Below are 24,907 nucleotides of genomic sequence, written 5' to 3' on the forward strand. Positions count from 1 at the left end.
AGCCAGTGTAAACACGGCTACAAGCGTGTACCAGCGCACAGGAAGGCAACACAGCATCCACAAAGATTACAAGAAGCTGCAAAACGGAAAATAGATATAGGATATAGAGGAAACCAACGATCTTTAATATTTACCCAAAAAGCATCCATAACCATGAGTCGCCACATAGAAAGTGTCCACTCCAGAATTGCCTGTCATGCTTAACCATTAAGGGTACGAAGTCCCTCACAATGCTACAGTCAGACTCCCATCCGTAGCCGTGTTGTTGGGAATGAAAGTACTACAACACTGTGTTCACCAAACCAATATGGACAGACCCCCCCCGATTCTGCCAATAACATATCACCGCGATTTCTATTTTGAAATGCGCATCAGGGATGTGAGCTGCCAATTGTCCATGGACCGCCGCGAAAGGCCTTTTTTGAGTCCAATTGCCCAGTTTCTGGACATTAAAAATGAATGTAGTTAATGTCTGTCCACATTGTTATTAACTGTGACACACCAACAAACGATGAAGTATATTCAAACCCAGCTGTCATCTTGGTCAGCCAGTTTATATTCATCTGGCACCCCCTAGGGAGACGGCAAAGCATCATAGTAAGTTGAGTCGTAAGATGAGCAAGGACCAAAAAAGGGAGACCACTCCAATAACGTAACCTGGAGTGGCCAACCACACATTAGTAAAACCAAAAAACGAGAATATGTTAAACCCTCAGGTCCATCCCTCATATGCAACCATGTACCAGAGTGCGGCTCGGTCGCCAACCCAGGAACTTCAAAGCCTTCACAAACAGGAGGAACAGAAACATCACTTTTGAGTGTACATGTCAACATAACAACATAACGCAAACCAAGGGTCCTCTCTAGGATGCTCAGCCACTCTCTAATCGGAAGCATCGTTTTCGTTATCAAAGGCCTCCATCCAAACTGGAAGCACCTCAAGCAACGGCCATCTACTAGAAAGTCTCCTTACAATCTGCTAACAAACTTCTTCAAACAAGGATGACACAGGCAACACAGAAAGAAAAAACCAACAACTAGTGTCAGAGAATCCAGTAGATCATCATTGCAGTGGATTTTACTGAACGCGGAATGATACAATACACATCCATAGACCAGACTTTCCATGCAGGCCTACGAGCCTATAGCAGAAAAAATACACGAAGAAAAGCTCACTGGAGATGTGTCTCTGAAAACCTATCTCAACTGTCTTCCGTGCTAACAGACAGGCAGTGCCGAACCCGACCCTTACTATGTATGGACAATTCATATCTTGTCCGAGCAGCCAAATAAGTAAGCCTTTGCCCGACGGTTACCCACTCAAAGAATACAATAACGAGTCCATTGATTGTGACTATGGGCTGCTGCCGAATCCGCGGGTTACGGTTAGTTATTGTAGGAACAAGACGTTGCAACACTGTTCCCTACAATCTTTTACATACACCTCCTCCGTGGTTGGCCAGACGTGTTATTCCAGTGTTAGGTCATATTGTGTGAAGCCCAGTTTGTCTCTTACTGGTGGATTTTAGTGTCCGAAATTGGGCAGCATCCAATTGTCAGCATTCCCAGTAAGTCCCTGTGTGGGTGAGTAATCGTATTGTTGTTTATAATTTGATCCAGACCTTTTGTTTAACATCAAAACAATAGCTGGGCCAATGAAATTGGGCATCAGAGATGCCACAGGCCATCATTCTGCGTTAATTGTGCTGGAATCGTGGGTGGGACCCTATGTGGACCCCAACAGTGGTGTGCATTTATAGCTAGTTCCACCCATAAGCGCCACCAAGGAGCGCTCCCGATCTTTTCTGCCGTTCGGTTGCCTATGAGTTAAAAGTCCCAAGCCTCTGTTGTCCTGTGTAACTCCCAGAAGTCTTGATGCTATATAATTATGATAAAAGTGAGCCCACCCACAGTCGCCCCGTCGGCATGTGGTAGCAGACTGGCCAAAACACGGCCCAACAATGCCATCGAATAAAAGCAACCAAGAGGCAAGCTGACAGATGGTTAATCAAACTTCCTACAGAGAAAACACTGGTCAAACGGCCTGAGGCAGGTCGCAGCGACAAGGCCAGACCCATACATCGAGGCAACAGCCTCCATCCTCAAGTGGTTAGTAGAATAGCATGGTAGTAGCAGGGAGCCCCGCCATAGTCTATACCGGCTATCCTGTGCGAGGGATACAGCTGTTATATCCCCCATATGCCTTAACCTCCCACTACAGGAAATGCTACAACTGATAAGGCCTTCTGAGAGGACCACTGAGGAAACAAAAAACTCAGAGTTTTACACAGAGGTTGAATTTGCTCGACTTTCCAATATTGCCATTCCAACCTTTCCCATTACTTAGGACAAATTGGGTAGCAGCAGAATAGGTCTCTGGCATGTCACATACGCAACAGTCTTTTCTATTAAGTGTTTGTTAGGCCAACATATTCTCCCTTCTCATAAACAGTTTCAGTCCCCAAATGTCACTATCTGAGATGTCTTTTATATTTATTATCTGTACCAGATTGGAGAGCTTAGGTGGTGGCGTGGGACTTGGTCTTGAAGTGGTGGAGGAGGCCGGCTGAACCTGGTCCGTTGGAACTGGTGTGGTTCTGGCAGCACTGCGGATGGTATCATCCCATCGTATCCTGATCAGGCACCTCAGGACTACAAGCAGTCCTGTAAAACCCACCCTCTCCCAGAGAACACTCATCAGCGAGATCAAGCACACTTTCACTTCTATGAACGAACACAGTGAGGAAAGGTCGGGGGCAGAATTCTTCATTAAGGAGTTGATCCTCCGAGCTCTATTAGCACAGTTCTTCTCCTTAACTCTGTGGATTATTCGGCAGTGTCTTAGTGTGTCTCACCTCAAGTGCGATATGCCGCCAGGGTCGATGATTCACGCTTCTCCCTTAATTTACCTGCCAATGTATAAACTGCCATAGACCCTAATCAGGAAAGGGCCCAAATGTTCCCATTGCTTGATGATGGGGAAGCTGGACCTGTCTATCTATTTGAGGACTAAGAAACTTTTATGTCACGTCTCTTGTGAGACGTGAAGAGGGGGAATTACAAAATTTGTCCTCTGACAAATTTTATCCCATAGCTTTGTCTTTTTTACTTTTATGTCATGTCTCTTGTGTGATGTGTAGAGGGGGAATTACAAAATTTGTCCTCTGACAAATTTCATCCCATAGTTTTTGTTTTTTACTTTTATGTCACGTCTCTTGTGAGACGTGAAGAGGGGGTTTTGTAAGAAATTGTATAAGATATTGGTAACTTGTTTTAACAACTTCTCAACATTACCTATAAGTTGACACAACATACACACCCCCTCTTTCTCTTGGACATATGCTGGACACATAGGACATATACACGGCACCCACAATTCCCCTCCCCCATGACAATCACACAGACACACCCAACCCATGGTTGGACCTCAGGACAAAGAACTCTCAGGAACCAATGGAACGTGGACACCAGGCCTGATCAGGACTACCCAAGACCCAGATCGACCAATCGGAAGGCCGGACTCGCAGATCTACCTACTTTGCTTGTTGTCTATATAGTACTGTACATTTCTGGAAACTGGTCTCTTTCCCGGACGATTCAATAGGAATCAGACAGAAAGAGCCTTGCTGCAAGATTTTACTAAGATATCTTTACATGTGATTAAACGGCCTTATTATAAAATTATCCACCTCGTCCTATTGTCTCCTCTTGTTCTCCTGTCAACAGTAAACGTTTTACTAACAATGTCTATGAACACATCACTGCAACGAGCCATCACATTGATAAGAAGTGGGACATGAAGTATGTACTGACAACATGGAGGAGAGGCACATAACAGAGAACCTAAAACAGCATTTATACCATCGTTGCTGAGTGGGTGGGGGACAGTAATTAAGTGGGCGCCATTTGGTAGGGTTTCCACTAGTTACCACAGCCACAGTCAAAATGGCTATTTCATGAAAACAAAAATGATATTTTTGATCCTTAATTTAGGCATAATCTTATCAGTGTGATTAGGTTTAAAATTCACATTTTAAGAAGATACATTTTAGAAATATGCAGGCTTTTTGACTTTGTGGCTGTAACTACTGACAATCGGTAGGTAGTTAACCAGGACTGAGGTAGATTGAACTGCATTGCCCCCCAGTGGTCATACGCAGAACCACATCTGAATTGTAAATTCTCCTCATTTTGTGTTTTATTTTAAAAAATACCTTTAAAAAAAATGGCAGTTTAAACATGAAGATAAATTATAAACTTGCCTCATCCCTAGTCTAAGCTTTTCAGAATTGGACCACTTTCTCATCAGAATGGGGAACTTTACCAATGTTTTCATTAGGAAACCGCTAGAACAGGTATTCCCCTGGGGTACGCCAAATGTTTATTTTTTATTCACATTTTCAAACAGTCCGTTTATATTTTCCAACGGGGCTATACATTTGGGTGAGGTTATTTTCTCGCCTGAGTAGCCTTGTTTCACTGGCAAAAATGTAACCATCTAGTGTTCAGTGAAATAACAACACAATGTCAAATACAGGGAGCCTAGTCAAATAATTAACATCCAATCACATTAACCGTTACTCTCTCGCGGGAATTACACCACCGTAACTGCTGTTCATTCCTTTTGCTCGAAAATTGATAAATGGTAAAAATAAAAAAAAGTTAGGCCGTGTCCATGGAGACACATACCAGCTCTACTGGTAGTTCTGCTACTACCAGCAGTACTACACCTGTCGACGACACACGTTGTTCTGCTTCCACGAGCACATCCAATGCTAGCATCAGCAATTCTACATTTGTTGTTAGCCCAGCTAGCATGGACACTGACAGTTGTGAACATTTACATTTAAGTCATTTAGCAGACGCTCTTATCCAGAGCGACTTACAAATTGGTGCATTCATCACCTTATGAACCTGATGCAGCCGAAGAGCTACTGCCACATTACCCCGGGAAAGCACCGAACAACAGACAGGGACGTTGGACCATCGAAGAGCCGCGAATATAAGGACTACGTTGATTTGGGCTTCACTTATATTGGGAGTAGTGCCTTTCCTCAGCCACAGTGTGTTATATGTGCAAAAGGACTCTCTCACAACTCGATGAAATCTTCACTCTTGAGCAGGCATTTAGAAACAAAACATGCCCATTTGAAAAATAAGTCACAGACATTGTTTGAGCGAGAATTAACACATGTATAAAAGCAACAGATACCATTAATAAGAAGGGGCTAAAAGCGTCTTATATGGTGAGTTACCAAGTGGCTCGGACAGGCATACTATTGTGGAGGACTTAATTATTCCTGCTGCCGCAGATATGACTATACAGACAATGCCTTCATCAAACACTGTTTCACAATGCATCAGTGACATGGCAGGAGACGTTTTGAAACGATTACTGCTTTGCATACAAGCCAGTGAATTATATGCGTTACAGCTGGATGAGTCAACAGATGTGGCGGGCCTGGCACAGCTCCTGGTATATGTCCGTTACGTTTATGGGGGGGGTCAATTAAGGAAGACATCCTCTTCTGTTAACCACTGGAAACCAGGACAACATGAGAGGATATTTTTAAAGTACTGGACAGCTTTGTGACATCAAATGGACTTTGTTGGTCAAGATGTGTTGGTATCTGTACTGATGGCGCAAAAGCCATGACAGGGAGACATAGTGGAGTGGTAACGCAGCATCCACAGAGATGCTCTTGCTGCCAAGGGAATACCTGACAGCTTGAAAGACGTTTTGGACAGTACAGTGAAAATGGTTAACTTGGTTAAAGCGAGGCCCCTGAACTCTTGTGTATTTTTTGTACTATGCATCTGATATGGGCAGCGACCATGTAACGCTTTTACAACATACAAGGGGTAAAGTATTACACGTAAAAAAAAAATTGAGACGAGTTTAAAGTTTTTACTGACCATAATTTTTCACTTGTCTGACCGCTTGCACGATGACGAGTTTCACACACACGACTGGCCTATCTGGGGGATGTTTTTTCTCGCCTGAATGAATAAGAAGTTGGAGCTCTTCTCTGTCTGAATTAACAAGGACAACACACAGGTCTTTCCATCATTGTATGATTTTTTGTGAGCAAATGAACTCAAGCTTACGGACAATGTCAAACGTGATATAGCAAAGCACCTGAGTGAGTTGGGTGCGCAATTACATAGGTTCTTTCCCAAAACGGACGACACAAACAACTGGATTACAAACAACTGGATTCGTTATCCCTTTCAGGCCCTGCCTCCAGTCCGCTTACCGATATCTGAACAAGAGAGCCTCATCGAAATTGCAACAAGCGGATCTGTGAAAATATAATTTAATCAGAAGCCACAGCCAGATTTCTGGATTGGGCTGCGCTCAGAGTATTCTGCCTTGGCAAATCGCGCTGTTAAGACACAGATGCCCTTTGCAACCACGTACCTATGTAAGAGTGGATTCTCGGCCCTCACTAGCATGAAAACTAAATACAGGCACAGACTGTGTGGAAAGTAATTTAATACAGAGACTCACTCCAACATTGCAGAGTTTTTGCATCCTTTCAAGCACACCCTTCTCATTAACCTGTGGTGAGTTATTCACAATTTTTGATTAACAAATAAGGTTTTATATGTAAGATGGTTAAATAAAGAGCAAAATTATTGATTATTATTATTTGTGCCCTGGTCCTATAAGAGCTCTTTGTCACATCCCACGAGCCGGGTCGTGACAAAAACTCACACCCATTCTTATGTTTAATAAATGTATCGTATAGTCTGTCTGTGGCAGGCTTACAATGATGGCAAAAAACAACATTTGATAGCGCTCTGACCCTGGTGCACGCTGTTGGTGGTTGAAGGGGACTATAAGAAGTTTGGGAACCACTACGCTAGAAAGATCTATCCTTGTCTCACAAATACCACTCTAGTGCAGAATCAGTGGATTGAGACACATCCAATGGTTCTGTTCACGTACACCAGTGGTCATCAATCGTACGACCGCGATCGACTGGTCGACCACCAAAAGCATTCCTGGTCGATCACCAAACATTTCTGTAACGATAAAGCCTCGCGTTCCTTTTTTGTTATTTGTTTTCGCGCTGTTGGCAGTAGATGCACTTGATTCAGCAGCCGTATTCAGCACTGTCAACACTTTGTTCAACACCTTTATAAGCCATAAAATTCTCCCTACTTCCACTCACACTACAACCAGCACTGCAGCTGTAATGAATGACTACAGCAAATTGTTCCCATAAACTTGCATTGTTATTATTAGCAGCATGTCTTTCTTTAATATCAAGGAATAATTTTTTGGTTTCTCTGGTCATAGGAGTAACAACATGAATTGGTGTATAAGGCAGAAATAACGCAGTGCGACTACATCAGCTGAAAAACTGACTGGCCCCTTTTTTGAGTGGAGGGACGATGAGGCAGCCTCACCAATGCTCACTCCCTCCCTCAGACTGATCATCAGATGTAGGCCATCAGTCCAGTAAAAAAAGAAAAGCACATGATTATGCTCATTTAGCTGTGCATCACAAGGAATAAAACAAATGATCCATTAGTTTTTTTTATATATCATTTCTAAATGGTCTCAGAAGAACAACATTGTCAGGGCAATTCAATTATAGCCAATACGCACTGATAATATTTTGGACCTATAACCTACTGCACAAACCTCATTGCTACAGAACAGTTTTTAATTGGTTAATGTTGCACAGGTTTACGTTTATTTTATTTTTTATTCATGTTTTAGAAGAAAAAAAAAATCGAAGTGATCCTGACTCAGAAAAGGTTGGTGACCACTGACGTACACGGTTCTGTACGGCAATTAAAGCGCGTTGTAACTTATTTGGGTGAAATCTTATATTATTATTATCATCATCGTCATCATAGGCTCTTTATCATTATCGACATCTAACGACAAATATTGGCTAAATATCCCACATTCTAATACTTGATACACGGGCCTCGTTCATTTGCCAAACGTTATCGAACAGTGCAGATAAACATGTAATAAACCGACGTGATTCCTTATTCTTCATCTCACAGAGGCATGTTTGTTCCAAAACGTTAGGTCATAAAGAACGCGACCCTAGTGGGCACATGATGGCAGTGGTACAGATTGGGCTAGCCACTAACAAGTGTGATTCAGCAATCAAATGTTGAATAACCTTACGTTAAATCAGTAACATGATTTTTGATCGCAACAAACCTGCACCTAAATGACCCAGAAGAAGTTCCCGTAGACGGTCGTTCTCCCCCTGAACCTCTGCGATCGTCTTTTCCACCACAACAAATATCTCAAATGCCGCTGTTGTTAGCCGCTCCTGGTACTCTGCTAACGTCTTTTCCGACGAACCAAATATATCAACAGCCGCTGATATTAGCCGCTCGATGATAAACACATTCAACAGCTGTAGTTTGGACATTTTGATAAAACCCAATGAATAATACTACAATTTTGACGCCCTTCGGCTTCAAACCATCACGTTTCTACGTTACTTATTTCTCGCTCAAATGTCTTCTTCCGAGGACCAAGGTAAATTCACTTCCGGGTTGGCGAATTCGATTACGCTGAGTTGCGGGGCAAAGGCCCGTTACGTCTTCGGGCGAAAGCGGGGAGGGAGGAGCAGGAGTTTCCCTTAACAACTCAAAAAGTAATCTGTGCCTCTTGGTCATTTTGTCAACAAGGCAGCAGGGCGACAGGCGACCGTTTATGCCTGGAGCCGGCCCTGCCGCCTTGTTGACAAAATGACCAAGAGGCACAGATTACTTTTTGAGTTGTGAAGGGGCACTCCTGCTCCTCCCTCCCCGCTTTCGCCCGAAGACGTAACGGTCCTTTGCCCAGTGCCCCGCGAATCAGCATAATCGAAATTTAGTAGGGGTCTCAATTTATTGTTTGTTAGAGTAGTGATATTACACAAGGTGTAAATTCGAAATGTGGTTGTGCATCAGTTTTTTTTCTTGTTTTGTCATCATTGACAATCATTCAATTAGCCATGTCAGTGAACAATTTTTAAATTGGTAGTTAGTCTAGCCAGTTGTCTAAACTAGTAGTAAACATGGCCGAATACTGACTGGACATGCAGGGCCCTGATCTCCAGGGGGCCCACGTTGATTGTGTTAGTCATTCTCTCTCAGATATCATTAACATGGCATAAGTCATGGCAAAATGTATAGAATTGCAGTAAATTAGCTTTAAAACCCACAAAGATCTCTCTTCACCCAATGGCAAAATAGGTAGAATTGCAGAAAATCTTCTTTAAACTGCAAAAAATGTTTCTCTGCCCCATGGCAGAATGAGTAGAATTGTATGAAATGCGTTTATAAAATTCCAAAATGTTTCTCTGCCCCATGGCAGAATGAGTAGAATTGCATGAAATGTGTTATTAAAATGCTAAATGGCTCTCTGCCCACATAGAAATAGCACACATAGAACAGATCTACTGCTTCTTAGCATGGCTGTTTAATAAGAATGACAGATCTACAACTCACGTGTGAATTTCAGGTAGCCCAAAAAGTAACATTGCCCCTTTAAAATTCACCAATATTGTGTCATTGTTGAAAGCTTAGCCATAGAATACCATATAATGGGGCAGCTATGATTTTGGATTGTAACTTTGCTGATAGAGGCATCAGATTGCACCCACACAACTAGAAAAAACAGTTTAAAAAAAGATTTGTAGATACAGGGCCATCATAGAATTCACACATTAACCCCACAGAAGTCTTTTCCCAATTTCCCTTTTCCCTGCCAAACTGCTTAATGGGGTCTTATTAGACAATTTGACATGACCATACCTGTATGAAATATAATTGTATTTTTGGCCAAAAATATCTTTGAAATCTTCATAGTGATGTAGAAAACACCATCAAATGATCCAGGCGTGCCAGATTTATACATACAGTGCCTTCGGAAAGTATTCAAACCCCTTGACTTTTCCCACATTTTCTTATGTTACAGCCTTATCCTAAAATTGATGAAAAAAAACACACAATACCCAATAAAGACAAAGCGTAAACAAGGTTTTTATACATTTTTGCAAATGTATAAAAAAAATAAAAAACAGAAATAACGTATTTACCTAAGTATTCAGACATTTTGCTATGAGACTCAAAATTGAGCTCAGGTGCATCCTGTTTCCATTGATCATCCTTGAGATGTTTCTACAACTTGATTGGAGTCCACCTGTGGTAAATTCAATTGATTGGCCAAAACAAGCTGGTTAACAATCGCACAACAGGTGCAATAATCAAGACAAACAAGAGTCGCGTCTCAGCCTCTATAGGAAAATACAACCACTTTAGTGTATGTGGCAGTTCAGCAGGCGTGTGAGAGAGCTTGGTGATAACGCCAGTTGTGTTACTCCTTTCTGCTGATAGAATTGTCGCTGCTGCTCAAGCTAGCCTCTGTTCTCTTCATATCTACACACAGCTGTGCCCTTGAAAGATACGGAAAAGAACAGGATGGAGGCAAAAAAAAAAGAAGGCCACTCTCAGACGGCTCTTTTATCTTTGGCCGCGTAACCAAGTTACTCAAAAAAACACGAGGGAAAAACACTAGCTTCTTCTTACGAGAGAAACAGACTGTGGAAATGGACAGTTTTAAGGTATAAATACAAATGATGTGCATAACAGAGTTTGGAAATTTTGCCACTAGAAAAGTCTAGATCAGGGGTGTCAAAGTCAAATGGACGGAGGGCCAAATAAAAAATTTAGCTACAAGCCGAGGGCCGGACTGTTCGAATGTTCATTGAAAAAATTTTAAATGACGCATATAGTCTAGTGAACCTAATTGAACCTACTGAAAACCTAACAAATATATTCCAATATGATCAGATAAATAAAGCAATATTTTCTTATGGCTCTGTCAGTAATCTTTAATTTTCAACAGACACAAAAGACAAATTTCCTTTATATAAAAATCCCCATAACATGAACATTAAATGAAAGAAACCGGTATTCAAGGCACCATCAGTAGCCTATATTTTCTATTTTAGCAAAAGTGGGCTAAATTTACTTCAAAGAAAAAAACAATAATAGCAATTTTCTATCATCCACTCAACTGAAATATTTTTAAAATATAATTGGATTGAAATACAATAAAATAAAGAAATGTCGGTGCTCTCATCCACAGCCAAGGAATATGCAATGAAATCTTTTCCCTTTTTCACAAGCTGCTCTTTTAGATTGATGGACAACTGGTCTACTCTCTCGGCAATGGTGTTTCTGCTCAGACTCACATTTAAAAAGAGTTGCCTTTTTTCTGGGCAAACTTCGTCACAAACTTTAATCATGCAGTTTTTGATGAAATCCCCCTCCGTAAATGGGGCCGGGCTGATTTAGCGATCTCTTCTGCCAAAATAAAACTGGCCTTGACAGCAGCCTGGCCTTGTGATTTGGCTTTTTGAACAGAGCCTGTCGAGATTTGAGGCCTCGTTTTAATTCCTCTGCCTTTTGTAGCCTTTGTTCCATGTCCATATTCTTGTTTTTGTCCGCGTGTTTCGTTTCATAATGTCGTCTCAGATTATACTCTTTCAGTACCGCCCACACTTTCTCCACACAGAAGACACACAGGTTTTCCAGCTACCTCCGTGAACATATACTCCGACTCCCACCTTGTTTGAAACCCCCGGTCTCAGTGTCCACCTTCCGTTTTGCCATTTTTGATGGGTATCTGAAAGTTAATTTTACTGTGATGCTGACGACTGCTGTGCCAATAAATATTGAAATGAAGCAGCCTACTGCTCGGTGCGTCACCGTTGCATTGTGGGAAATGTAGTATTGGTGCGTGTAAAAGATCTGCGGGCTGCCGGCTTGCTGCGGTCTGCGGGCCGGTTCTAATAATAAATCAAGATCATCCCAGGGGCCGTAAAAAACCTTCTCGCGGGCCGGATGTGGCCCGCGGGCCTTGACTCTGACATATATGGTCTAGATGAAGGACCATCATTTTAATCAGCTCACATCCACGACTATTCACATGTACATATCCATTTGACACATTTTAAAAAGGCGAAATATTGCAATTATTGATCATAACATCTTCAGAAAGTCAACGATTCTGACAGCTTTTTGGGCACAATCTTACCACAATTCTGTAAATCATTTAACATCTCCATACTATCTGGTACACCTGGCTCATGAGGTTGTGTATTCTATACTGAACAAAAATATAAACGCAACATGTAAAGTGTTTGTCCCATGTTTCATGAGATTAAATAAAAAGATCCCAGAAATGTTCCATAGGCACAAAAAAGCTTCTTTCTCTCCAATTTTGTGAACAAATTTATTTACATCCCTGTTAGTGAGCATTTCTCCTTTGCCAAGATAATCCATTCATCTGACAGGTGTGGTATATCAATAAGCTGATTAAACAGCATGATCCTTACACAGGTGCACCTTGTGCTGGTGCTCAATAAAAGGCCACTGTAAAATGTGCAGTTTTGTCAGACAAGACAATGGCACAAATGTGTCAAGTTTCGAGGGAGTGTGCAATTGGTATGCTGACTGCAGGAATGTCCACCAGAGCTGTTACCAGAGAATTTAATATTAATTTCTCTACCATAAGCCGCCGACATCATCATTTTAGAGAATATGGCAGTACGTCCAACCGGCCTCACAACCGCAGACCACATGTAACCACTCCAGCCCAGGACTTCCACATCTGGCTTCTTCACCTGCCGGATCATCTGATACCAGCCACCCGGACAGCTGATGGAACTGAGGAGTATTTCTGTCTGTAATAAAGCCCTTTTGTGGGGAAAAACTCATTCTGATTGGCTGGGCCTGGCTCCCCAGTGTGTGGGCATATGCCCTCCCAGGCCCACCCAAGGCAGCGCCCCTGCCCAGTCATGTGAAATCCATAGATTAGGGCCTAATGAGTTGGTTTCAATTGACACATTTTCTTATATGAACTGTAACTCAGTAAAATCTTTGAAATTGATGCATGTTGAGATTATATTTTTGTTAACTATGAACATTTGAAGACATTTTGGGGACTACTATAACTATATTTCATACAGGTATGGTTAAGCAAAATTGTCCAATAAGAACCCATTGAGTTGCACAAGTGACTTGTAGGGAGCTCCTGGGAGGAGCTAATGCCTGTTTAAGCAACTCCGTTCATTCTTCCTCATCAGCCAATCAAATTCAAATAGCAAACGTGCGCTTGAGCAAGAATAACTAATTTCCACAGTAGTGACACAGTGGCCGGCAGTGGGAGAAGATGGAGCGCGGTGGATTTTGGCCGACATTTAGCTAATTTTCTCATCTATGAAACATTTGATCTCAATACAGTACTCTTCCCAAAACTATAATCTGTTCGGAATAGAGTGGACTAAGTGTTGTAGACTTTACCCGTTGCTAAAAAAAATATATATTTTTTAAATAGTGTTGTTTAGGAGTGTAAGGGCGAATTAGGTTTTTGCACGCGAGCACTTAACAGAGTAGACGTTCCATAATGTGAATATTCAAATAAATGCTAGAACGCGCCAATATAATCTTGATAGCTCGTGCTTGGCTCTCCCCACCTCCTTGCTTGTTCTGCTCACTATGGTTCATTTGCTACCATTGGAAATGACAGGATGTGGTCTATCTTGGGTTAGTTATACAAATCTTTGGTAGTGACCATCAGAGCTAGCTAACGTTAGCATGTCACAAAGGTAAACAACAACAAAAAAAAATACACAAAATGGCAATAAAATGTCTTTATTATATTGGCTAATATATAAAACACTAAAATGGAAAGACTATTTCCAAATTATACTGTCTGACATACATGGCCTTCAGAAAGTATTCACACCCCTTGACTTTTCCCACATTGTGTTGTGTTACAGCCTGAATTTAGAATAGATTAAATTGAGATTGTGTCACTGGGCTACACACAATAACCCATAATGTCGAAGTGGAATTATGTTTTTATAAGTTAAGTATTCGACCCCTTTGTTAAACTTATTCGGGATCGGTATCCCGTCCACAAGACGGTTGAGCTAACGTAGGCTAATGCGATTAGCATGAGGTTGTAAGTAACAAGAACATTTTCCAGGACATAGACATATCTGATATTGACAGAAAGCTTAAATTCTTGTTAATCTAACTGCACTGTCCAATTTACAGTAGCTATTACAGTGAAATAATACCATGCTATTGTTTAAGGAGAGTGCACAATTTTAAACATGAAAAGTTATTAATAAACAAATTAGGCACATTTGGGCAGTCTTGATACAAAATGTTGAACATAAATGCAATGATTCATTGGATCAGTCTAAAACGTTGCACATACACTGATGCCATCTAGTGGCCAAAACATAAATTGCACCTGGGCTGGAATAATACATTATGGCCTTTCTCTTGCATTTCAAAGATGATGGTACAAAAAAAATACAAAAGAACGGTTGTTTTTTTCTTTGATTTATCTTTTACCAGATCTATTATGTTATATTCTCCTACATTCCTTTCACATTTCCACAAACTTCCAAGTGCTTCTTTTCAAATGGTACCAATAATATGCATGTCCCTGCTTCAGGTCCTGAGCTACAGGCAGTTAGATTTGGGTATGTCATTTTAGGCGAAAATTGAAAAAAGGGGCGTATCCTTAAGAGGTTTTAAGCCTAAATAATTTCAGGAGAACAAATGTGCTTAACAAGTCACATAATAAGTTGCATGGACTCACTGTGTGCAAAAATAGTGTTAAACATGAATGTTTAATGATTACCTCATCTCTGTACCCCACACATACAATTATCTGTAAATTCCCTCAGTCGAGCAGTGAATTTCAAACACATATTCAACCACAAAGACCAGGGAGGTTTTCCAATGCCTCGCAAAGAAGGGCACCTATTGGTAGATGGGTATAAATTTCAAAAAGCAGACATTGAACATCCCTTTGAGTATGGTGAAGTTATTCATTACACTTTGGATGGTGTATCAATACACCCAGTCACTACAAAGATACAGGCGTCCTTCCTAACTCAGTTGCCAGAGAGGAAAGAAACCGCTCAGGAATTTCACCATGAGACCAATGGTGACATTAAAACAGTTACAGAGTTTAATGGCTGTGATAGGAGAACTGAGGATGGATCAACAACATTGTAATTACTCCACAATACTAACCTAAATGACAGAGTGAAAAGAAGTAGATTTGTACAGAATAAAAATATTCCAAAACATGCATCCTGTTTGCAACAAGGCACTAAAGTAATACTGTGGCAATGCAATTAACTTTTTGTCTTGAATACAGTGTTATGTTTGGGTCAAATCCAATACAACACATTACTGAGTACCACTCTCCATTTTTTAAGCATAGTGGTGGCTGCATTATGTTTTGGGTATGCTTGAAGTCATTAAGGACCGGGGAGTTTTTCAGGATAAAAAATGTATGGAATGGCGCAAAGCACAGGCAAAATCCTAGAGGAAAACCTGGTTCAGTCCGCTTTCCACCAGACACTGGGAGATGAATTCACCCTTCAGCAGGACAATAACCTAAACACAAAGACAAATCTAAACTGGCGTTGCTTACCAAGAAGAGTGACATTTCCTGAGTGGCCGAGTTACAGTTTTGACTTAAATCTACTTGAAGTATATGTTTGTCTGGCAATGATCAACAACCAACTTGAATAATTTTGAAAATAATAAATGGGCAAATGTTGCACAATCCAGGTGTGGAAAGCTCTTAGAGACGTATCCCAAAAGACTCACAGCTATTATCGCTGTGAAAGGTGCTTCTACAAAGTATTGACTCAAGGGTGTGAATACTTATGTAAATGAGATATTTCTGTATTTAATTTTTCAAAAGTGTTCTAGAATCTATTTGATCCATTTTGAATTCAGGCTGTAACACAAAAAATTGTGGAATAAGTCAAGGGGTATGAATACATTTCAATATTTTATTTACAATGGCGGCCTACCCCGGCCAAACCCTAACAGCGCTGGGCCAAGTGTGCGCCACCCTATGGGACTCCCGATCAAGGCCGGTTGTGATACAGCCTGGAATCGAACCAGGGTCTGTAGTGACGCCTCTAGCACTGAGATGCAGTGCCTTAAACCGCTGTGCCACTCGGGATTACTTTCTAAAGGTACTCTATAAAGGAGTTTAACTACTTTGCTGGTTAGTTATCTTTTCAAAAGAGCTAAATTAGCTTGCTTGCTAGCTAGCTGTAGATTGGCTGGCTATTTAGCTAATGCTTTTTATCTAACTACATAATAAAGCAAGTACAGCTACTACTTTTACTAACTGCTTAGCTAGCTATTTTCTCTGGAGCAATGAGCTAATATAGCTAGCTGTATCTTAGCTGGCTGATAGATAAATAACTATATTTTCATCTTATTAACACAATCATAGGCTGGTGCATAATTAAAGGTTCCTCGTATGCTTGTCAATGTAAATAGGAGCCTCTTGGGCTGGTGTATAATAAAAGGAAAACAGTTCCATAAATTAACTTTTAACAAGGCACACTTGTTCATTGAAATGCATTCCAGGTGACTACCTCATGAAGCTGGTTGAGAGAATGCCAAGAGTGTGCAAAGCTGTCATCAAGGCAAAGGGTGGCTACTTTGAAGAATCTCAAATATAAAATATATTTTGATTTGTTTGACACTTTTTTGGTTACTACATGATTCCGTATGTGTTATTTCACTATTATTATACAATGTATATAAAATAAAATAGGAAAAATCCTTGAATGAGTAGGTATGTACAAACTTTTGACTGGTAACTAGTTTTATATGCTTTAAAACTAGTAATGGTGGTTTACCTCTTTGTTATCCTAGGCATACAGAACCCTACCAGCACCCACCGCAACCCCTCAGAAACCAGCCCCCCCCCCCCCCCCCCCAAGCAACCCCAACTAATCCATCCCAAAAACAACTCTGGCCCTTCCATGTCTGCCTGCTCTTCCCCTCCACTCGGGATACCCTTCCCAGCCCCAGAAGTCTGCCAGCCCCCACAAATCCCCGCTATAGTCCCTGCCAGGGAAGAACCTTTTGTGAATCTATGCTCTTGGGGCATATGAAGGGTCATATAAACTCTGAATGGATGTGGATGGTCTTGACATGACATAGATTTTTAAGGCTACCGCCTAGATTCAATCCGGGAGTGCTGGAAGGTCCACGTTTATAGAGGGATTGACGTTTTAAAGGCAATGTTCCTGCATTCGTGGAGACATCATTCACAGTAAACGCTGCATATGTCAGGTCAATCAGAAATGACCTTTACATGTCAAACACGGTACAAAGCTGATCTTCCGGATTTTAATCTAGCCCTCGTTTAAAAAAAAATTATGTTTTCATACCTACAGAGCTAGTAACATTCTAGACAAGTACACGTTTGTATCTGTTCGTAAGATTTGCTGTGGCAATAGATTTACATACATGCAAAATCAACCACTAAAATGTAGCTCATGTCACGGGGTAGTTCTACTCAACTTCCTAAACTGACGATCATCACACACAGTTCTTCACAGGCACAAACTCACACACACACACACACACACACACACACACACACACACACACACACACACACACTGTGTAGGACTTAAGTTTCACTGGGATACTGTATGGGTAAACAGATAAATAAGCTTTGCACAAAATCCTTATCAACCGTGTTGAGGATACACAGGTTTCCTGCCACTTTGGGTTACCTCAGAGAGCTGGTCAACTCCACGACTGGGAAAAACATCAAGGACTAAGGCCAGAACTTCAACCTGACCAACCAACTCCTTGAAGTTTAAAAAAATTATGTTTGTGCAATGCGTTTATGCACAAATCCCGGTCTTCAGTATTTGACTGTGTACTAGAATGATTGTCTGTTGTTTTTAGTTCACAACACTAATGTTTGATTTGCTGGCCACAAGCCAGTCTTGTTATCCTAATGGAGGTGTAGATTACATCTGTCATCCTAACGGAGGAGTAGATTACATCTGTCATCTTAACGAGAGTAGATGACATCTGTCAGTCCTAACGGAGAGTAGATTACATCTGTCATCCTAACGGAGGTGTAGATTACATCTGTCATCCTAACGGAGGTGTAGATTACATCTGTCATCCTAACGGACGTGTAATTACATCTGTCATCCTAACGGAGGAGTAGATTACATCTGTCATCCTAACGGAGGAGTAGATTACACACTGTCATCCTAACGGGAGGAGTAGATTACATCTATTCATCCTAACGGAGGAGTAGTTAACATCTCTAACCCGGAGGAGTAGATTCCATCTATCATCCTAATGGAGGAGTAGATTCCATCTATCATCTATCATCCTAATGGAGGAGTAGATTCCATCTATCATCCTAACGGAGGTGTAGATTCCATCTTATCATCCTAACGGAGGTGTAATTACATCTATCATTCCTAACGGAGGTGTAGATTACATCTATCATCCTAACGGAGGTGTAGATTACATCTATCATCTATCATCCTAACGGAGAGTAGATTCCATCTATCATCCTAACGGATGGTGTAGATTACATCTATCATCCTAACGGAGGAGTAGATTCCATCTATCATCCTAACGGAGGTGTAGATTCCATCTATCATCCTAACGGAGGTGTAGATTCCATCTATCATCCTAACGGAGGTGTAGATTACAGCTATCATCCTAATGGAGTGTGATTACATCTATCATCCTAACGGAGGTGTAGATTACATCTATCATCCTAACGGAGGTGTAGATACATCTATCATCTAATGGAGGAGTAGATTACAGCTATCATCCTAATGGAGTGTTAGATTACATCTATCATCCTAACGGAGGTGTAGTTACATCTATCATCCTAACGGAGGTGTAGATTACATCTATCATCCTAATGGAGGAGTAGATTACATCTATCATCCTAATGGAGGAGTAGATTACATTGATCATCTTAACGGAGGTGTAGATTACATCTAATCATCTATCATCCTAATGGAGGAGTAGATCCATCTATCATCCTAAGGGAGAGTAGATTCCATATCTATCATCCTAATGAGGAGTAGATTACATCTATCATCCTAATGGAGAGGTAGATACAGCTATCATCCTAATGGAGGTGTAGATTATATCTGTCATCCTAACGGAGGTGTAGATTACATCTGTCATCCTAATGGAGGTGTAGATTATATCTGTCATCCTAACGGAGGTGTAGATTACATCTATCATCCTAATGGAGGAGTAGATTACATCTATCATCTGTCATCCTAATGGAGGTGTAGATTACCTCTAACATCCTAATGGAGGTGTAGATTATATCTGTCATCCTAACGGAGGTGTAGATTACATCTATCATCCTAATGGAGGAGTAGATTACAGCTATCATCCTAATGGAGGTGTAGATTATATCTGTCATCCTAACGGAGGTGTAATTACATCTGTCATCCTAATGGAGGTGTAGATATATCTGTCATCCTAACGGAGGTGTAGATTACATCTATCATCCTAATGGAGGAGTAGATTACATCTATCATCTGTCATCCTAATGGAGGTGTAGATTATATCTGTCATCCTAACGGAGGTGTAGATTACACTGTATCCAATGGAGGTGAGATTACATCTATCATCCCTAATGGAGGTGTAGATTACATCTGTCATCCTAATGGAGGTAGATTATATCTGTCATCCTAACGAAGGTGTAGATTATATCTGTCATCCTAACGGAGGTGTAGATTATATCTGTCATCCTAATGGAGGAGTAGATTACATCTATCATCCTAATGGAGGAGTAGATTACATCTATCATCCTAATGGAGGTGTAGATTACATCTGTCATCCTAATGGAGCGAGTAATTACATCTATCATCCTAATGGAGGTGTAGATTACATCTATCATCCAATGGAGGAGTAGATTACATCTATCATCCTAATGGAGGTGTAGATTACAAAATATTTGTCATTTATTTTAAATATCTATCATATCTATCATATCTGCACAACATTGCAAACTCTCTCTGTCACAACTCCTGGTCTCAGACACACATGGGCTCTGGCATTTGAAACCATTTACATTTTTCACACCACACTTTTCTAATCACAAAAGCACCCACCCCATCTTCCATCACAAACCACACTCCCCCACATACTGTGTGGTATGCTACAGTTTGTTACCAGCATCTGTTCTAGAATACACTCACCGAACAGCATTCTAAACCACACCGGAACAGCATTCTAAAACCACACCGAACAGCATTCTAAAACCACACCGAACAGCATTCTAAAACCACACCGAACAGCATTCTAAAACCACACCGAACAGCATTCTAAACCCCACACCGAAACAGCATTCTAAAACCACACCGAACAGCATTCTAAAACCACACCGAACAGCATTCTAAAACCACACCGAACAGCATTCTAAAAACCACATTCTAAAACCACACCGAACAGCATTCTAAAACCACACCAAACAGCATTCTAAACCCACACCGAACAGCATTCTAAAAACAACACCGAACAGCATTCTAAAACCACATTCTAAAACCACACCGAACAGCATTCTAAAACCACATTCTAAAACAACACCGAACAGCATTCTAAAACCACATCTAAAACAACACCAAACAGCATTCTAAAAACCACATTCTAAAACCACACCGAACAGCATTCTAAAACCACACCAAACAGCATTCTAAAACCACACCAAACAGCATTCTAGAACCACACCGAACAGCATTCTAGAACCACACCGACGGGGGCGGGATGGTGCGGCTACTTTTGTTGTCCGAGGTTGCGGAACCAAAACAGCAATAGAGCTTACATTAACACTAACATTTGGCTACACACTGGTGTGGAGTAAGTCTCAGGTGGAAATTCATCATGACTGGCTTTATGAATACCGGGCCCTACTGTCTTACTCTGATAGCCATGTTAAACATAATTAAAATACAATTGCTTCAACATGATAATCATTCAATAATTTTGAAATCAGACATTTTATGATCAATGAGCATTGTCCTTTAACAATACCTAAAGCTTCCTTCGTGTGAAGATAGTTGTTCAAATATCCTGTTTCATTCTGTCTTTTATCATTAACCAGTAAGGACTCCTGCTGCCTACAAATTCAGACTGCTCTCTAAAAAAATAAGCGTTATAGACCATGTTCTACAAGTTCAGTCATTCAATCATTCCTTTCAACCAATTTGTAAGTCGCTCTGGATAAGAGCGTCTGCTAAATGACTTAAATGTAAATGTAAATGATATGTTGTTCTCTTACCGCTGTCAGTTAGAATAGACCTTTTCCATTTTCATATTGACATGTTTTACACAATGGACACTTATGTTCTCTCTCTCTTGTGAATATTCTTTGTGTGTGATTTAAGGGAACTACTCTGATTAAAACATTTGTCACAATCGTTGCAGCGATAAGGTTTCTCTCCCGTGTGAATTCTCTTGTGGCGTGTCATATCACGCAGTGTTGCGAAGCGCTTTTCACATATAGAACACTTAAAAGATTTCTCCCCTGTGTGAATCTTCATATGTATTGTCAGGTTTCCCCTCTGAAGAAAGCTTTTGCCACAAACTTCACACTTAAAGGGTTTCTCCCCTGTGTGAGTCTTCATATGTCCTGTCAGGTTTCCCTTCTGAATGAAGCGTTTGCCACAAACTTCACACTGATGTGGTTTCTCGCCAGTGTGAATTTGCTGATGGAGTTTTAGAGAAGGGGCTGACGTGAAGCCTCCTTCACATACAGAGCACTTGAATGGTTTCTCCCCTGTGTGAGTCCTCATATGTTGTGTCAGGTTTCCCTTTTGGGTGAAGTTTTTGCTGCACACGTGACACATATGCAGTTCTGTGTGAGACCCTATGTGTTTTTTTAATGTTGACCTTTGAGTGAAGCATTTGTCACATTCCTTGCACTGATATGGTTTCCCTCCATTGTGAATTTTCTGGTGGACTTTTAGATCAGAGGCTGTTGTAAAGCAATTATCACACGCAGGACACTTATTAGCTTTCTCCCCTGTGTGAGTCGTCATATGCACTCTCAGGTAACTCATGGTACGGAAGCTTTTGCCACAATCACTGCAGAGAAATGTTTCTTCTGGTCGTTTTTTTTCTGTCTTCTCTCCACAGTGATTCTGCTGGTGACGTTTTAGAAGACTTGACGATGTAAATCCTTCCTCACACGCGGGGCACGTAAATGATTTCACTCTTGTATGGATTCGCTGGTGGAGTTTAAGATTAGTCTGTGATGTGAAACGTTTTTCACATACAGAACACTTATATGGTTTCTCTCCAGTGTGAGTCTTCATATGACGTGACAGGCCTCCACTCTGAGTGAAGGTTTTGCTGCAGATGTGGCACTTATATGGTTTCTCCCCTGTGTGGATTTGCTGGTGGCATTTTAGCTTATTTGAATAGGTGAAGCATTTTTCACATACAAGGCACTTGAAAGGTTTCTCCCCTGTGTGAGTCCTCATATGCACGCTCAGGCCTTTCTTCTGAGTGAAGCTTTTGCTACAAACGTTACAAGGATGAGGTTTCTCCCCTGTGTGAGTTACCACATGTACTCTCAGGCACGCCTTCCTAATGAAGCTTTTGCTGCAAAGGTTACACTTATGGGGTTTCTCCCCTGTATGGATTCTCTGGTGGAGTTTGAGACAAGTCGATGATATGAAGCCTTTTTCACATACAGGGCATTTAAACGATTTCTCCCCTGTGTGAGTTACCATATGTACTCTCAGGTACGCCTTCCTTAAGAAGGTTTTGCCGCAAACATTGCACAGATATGGCTTTTCTCCAGTGTGATTTACCATATGCTTAATGAGGTATTCCTTCCTAATGAAGCTTTTTCTGCAAACATGGCACTGATACGGTTTCTCTCCGGTGTGAATTCGCTGGTGGATTACTAGATAACTCAATGTTGTGAAGCTTTTTCTACAAACAAAACACTGATGTGGTTCTCTCTCTGGGTGAGTCACTGGTTCTCTCTCTGGGTGAGTCACTGGTTCTCTCTCTGGGTGAGTCACTGGTTCTCTCTCTGGGTGAGTCAAACTGCGTTCTCTCCTCTGGGTGAGTAGTCCTTATCATGCTGTTGAAGTCTTTCTTGATCGAAGGAATTGCCACATTCTGTAACACTGATATGCGGCATACTGTGTGGAATTCGCTGATGCTCTTTTAAAGAAGCTATGCCAAAAAGGAGTCATTGCACACAGGCACATTGGTGTTGGTCTCTCTTTCTCCCTTGGTGTGAAACTTTCCTGCGTGTAGTTGCTAGACCGGTTTATTGTGACGTATTTTACAAGCTTTACGGACAAAAAGGACAGTGTGTGCATATTCTCCCTTTGTGAATTCTCCAAGCGTACTTTTTAAAGCGGCCTGGTGTCTTAAAGCTTTTACTGCACACATGACACTTGTATGGTCTCCTGCCTTGTGTGAGACTTTAAAGGTGCTTTCAGCTCACTGGTTGTCTTGGTCTTCGTGCAGACTTGAGAGCTTTGTTTTTTCTTTTCCCGTGTTCTCTTTGACCTTGACGGTAGTTCTTCACWCTCGTCTTCATMAATACTGACAATGATTTCACTCAGAGCTGAAGAACAGTGTGGATTTACTGTAGAGAGGGGATGARAGTGACTGGTTAGKTGTGATGCTCTGTAATCCTCGTCATCCAATGCTGTTTGGGTCTGTTCAGTTGTGTTGCTGGGTAGAGAGTCTGTCTTGCTGTYCTGGTCACAGTCACTTTCCACACAGGGAGGAATAAATATCAACTGTACAACCTCTGTGGTAGCAGACCTAAGTCTTTGAAGCTGCTCTTCCTCCTGACTGGTCCTGAGTTCCCCCTGTTCCTCTGTAATCTGTGTGGGCTCTGGGTCCTCCTGCCCCGGACTGGGGCTCCACTCCTGCTCACAATGCTGCTGCTGCTGCTTAGGGGACACCTCCTCTTCAGGGAGAGTTAGCTGCTGGGGATCTGGAGAGAGAGAGGAGAAGAAATAAGTAGCTAGCACTCAAGAAACAATAACAAATTGAAGAAGATTCAGAATTCTCTATGCAACATAACTGCAGCAGGTGATTTAGTAGCCCCATTTTACTACTTCSTATTTCATATTTACATAAGAGGAAGTTCTTAACCACCTGCATTCAGGTGTAGGTTGAATATATCCAGGTTGGGACGAGTAGAGGATTCTAATATCCCAGAACTCTTTGCATAAATGAGGAAGAATTCTAAAGAGACCAGCGCTAGTTCCATGAATCTCTTTCTTTTCGAAAGCTTCGGCATTGGAATTCGAGGTTGTCCTTTCCAGTTATCTTCAACCTAGGTTGAGATTTATAATTAAGCGGCCATCTTGGGAGATGGTGAGTGCATTGAGCAAGGTTGGGAGGAACAGGAGATTTAAACATTGTAGCTACCAACTGGTTAGGGCTAGAAGGGATGTATCTACCAGCTGGTTATGGCTAGAAGGGATGTATCTACCAGCTGGTTATGGCTAGAAGGGAGTAGCTACCAGCTGGTTATGGCTAGAAGGGATGTAGCTACCAGCTGGTTATGGCTAGAAGGGATGTAGCTACCAACTGGTGATGGCTAGAAGGGAGTAGCTACCAGCTGGTTATGGCTAGAAGGGATGTATCTACCAGCTGGTTATGGCTAGAAGGGATGTAGCTACCAACTGGTTATGGCTAGAAGGGATGTAGCTACCAGCTGGTTATGGCTAGAAGGGATGTAGCTATAGTGACATCACACTCTCGCTGTGAACTCAGACTTCCAACCCCACAACTCTGTGCTTCGCTGTGGGATTACTTTAGACACTCTTTGAAGAGGTAGGGGGTTTCAGATGTTTTTGGAAGATGGGCAGGGACTCTGCTGTCCTAGCTTCAGGACTGCCAGGAAAGAGAGGAGCTTGACTGGGCTGAGCGGGAACTGCCCTCCCGTAGGGGTGGGAGGGCCAAGAGACCAGAGGTGGTAGAACGGAGTGCTTGAGTTGGGGTGTAGGGTTAGACCTCAGGTTGGGGTGTAGGGTTAGACCTC

At 41.5% G+C, this 24,907-nt stretch overlaps 3 protein-coding genes across 3 annotated transcripts in view; all 3 read right to left on the reverse strand.

Moving 5' to 3' along the window:
- The window catches only part of LOC111964034 (astrotactin-2), a 798,238-nt gene that overhangs the window by 200,052 nt on the left and 573,279 nt on the right, over positions 1-24,907 (reverse strand). The window lies entirely within an intron of this gene.
- LOC111964038 (zinc finger protein 665-like) lies at positions 20,502-22,796 on the reverse strand. The gene has a single exon (XM_023987708.2). It carries the CDS (start codon positions 22,701-22,703, stop codon positions 21,225-21,227), a length of 1,479 nt encoding a protein of 492 aa, XP_023843476.1. The 5' UTR covers positions 22,704-22,796; the 3' UTR covers positions 20,502-21,224.
- The window catches only part of LOC111964040 (uncharacterized), an 18,269-nt gene continuing 16,622 nt past the window's right edge, over positions 23,261-24,907 (reverse strand). Inside the window, exon 2 of the mRNA XM_023987710.2 lies at positions 23,261-23,851. Coding sequence (XP_023843478.1) covers positions 23,283-23,851 — 569 coding nt within the window. The 3' untranslated portion in view covers positions 23,261-23,282. The remainder of the gene's footprint in view (positions 23,852-24,907) is intronic.

Source organism: Salvelinus sp. IW2-2015, linkage group LG5 (genome assembly GCF_002910315.2).
Source record: "Salvelinus sp. IW2-2015 linkage group LG5, ASM291031v2, whole genome shotgun sequence".
In the NCBI taxonomy this organism is placed as follows: domain Eukaryota; kingdom Metazoa; phylum Chordata; class Actinopteri; order Salmoniformes; family Salmonidae; genus Salvelinus; species Salvelinus sp. IW2-2015.

What these genes read in the sequence shown, in the direction of transcription:
- LOC111964038 (XM_023987708.2), bottom strand. Translation starts at nt 22,703, where the DNA reads ATGGTAAATCACACTGGAGAAAAGCCATATCTGTGCAATGTTTGCGGC.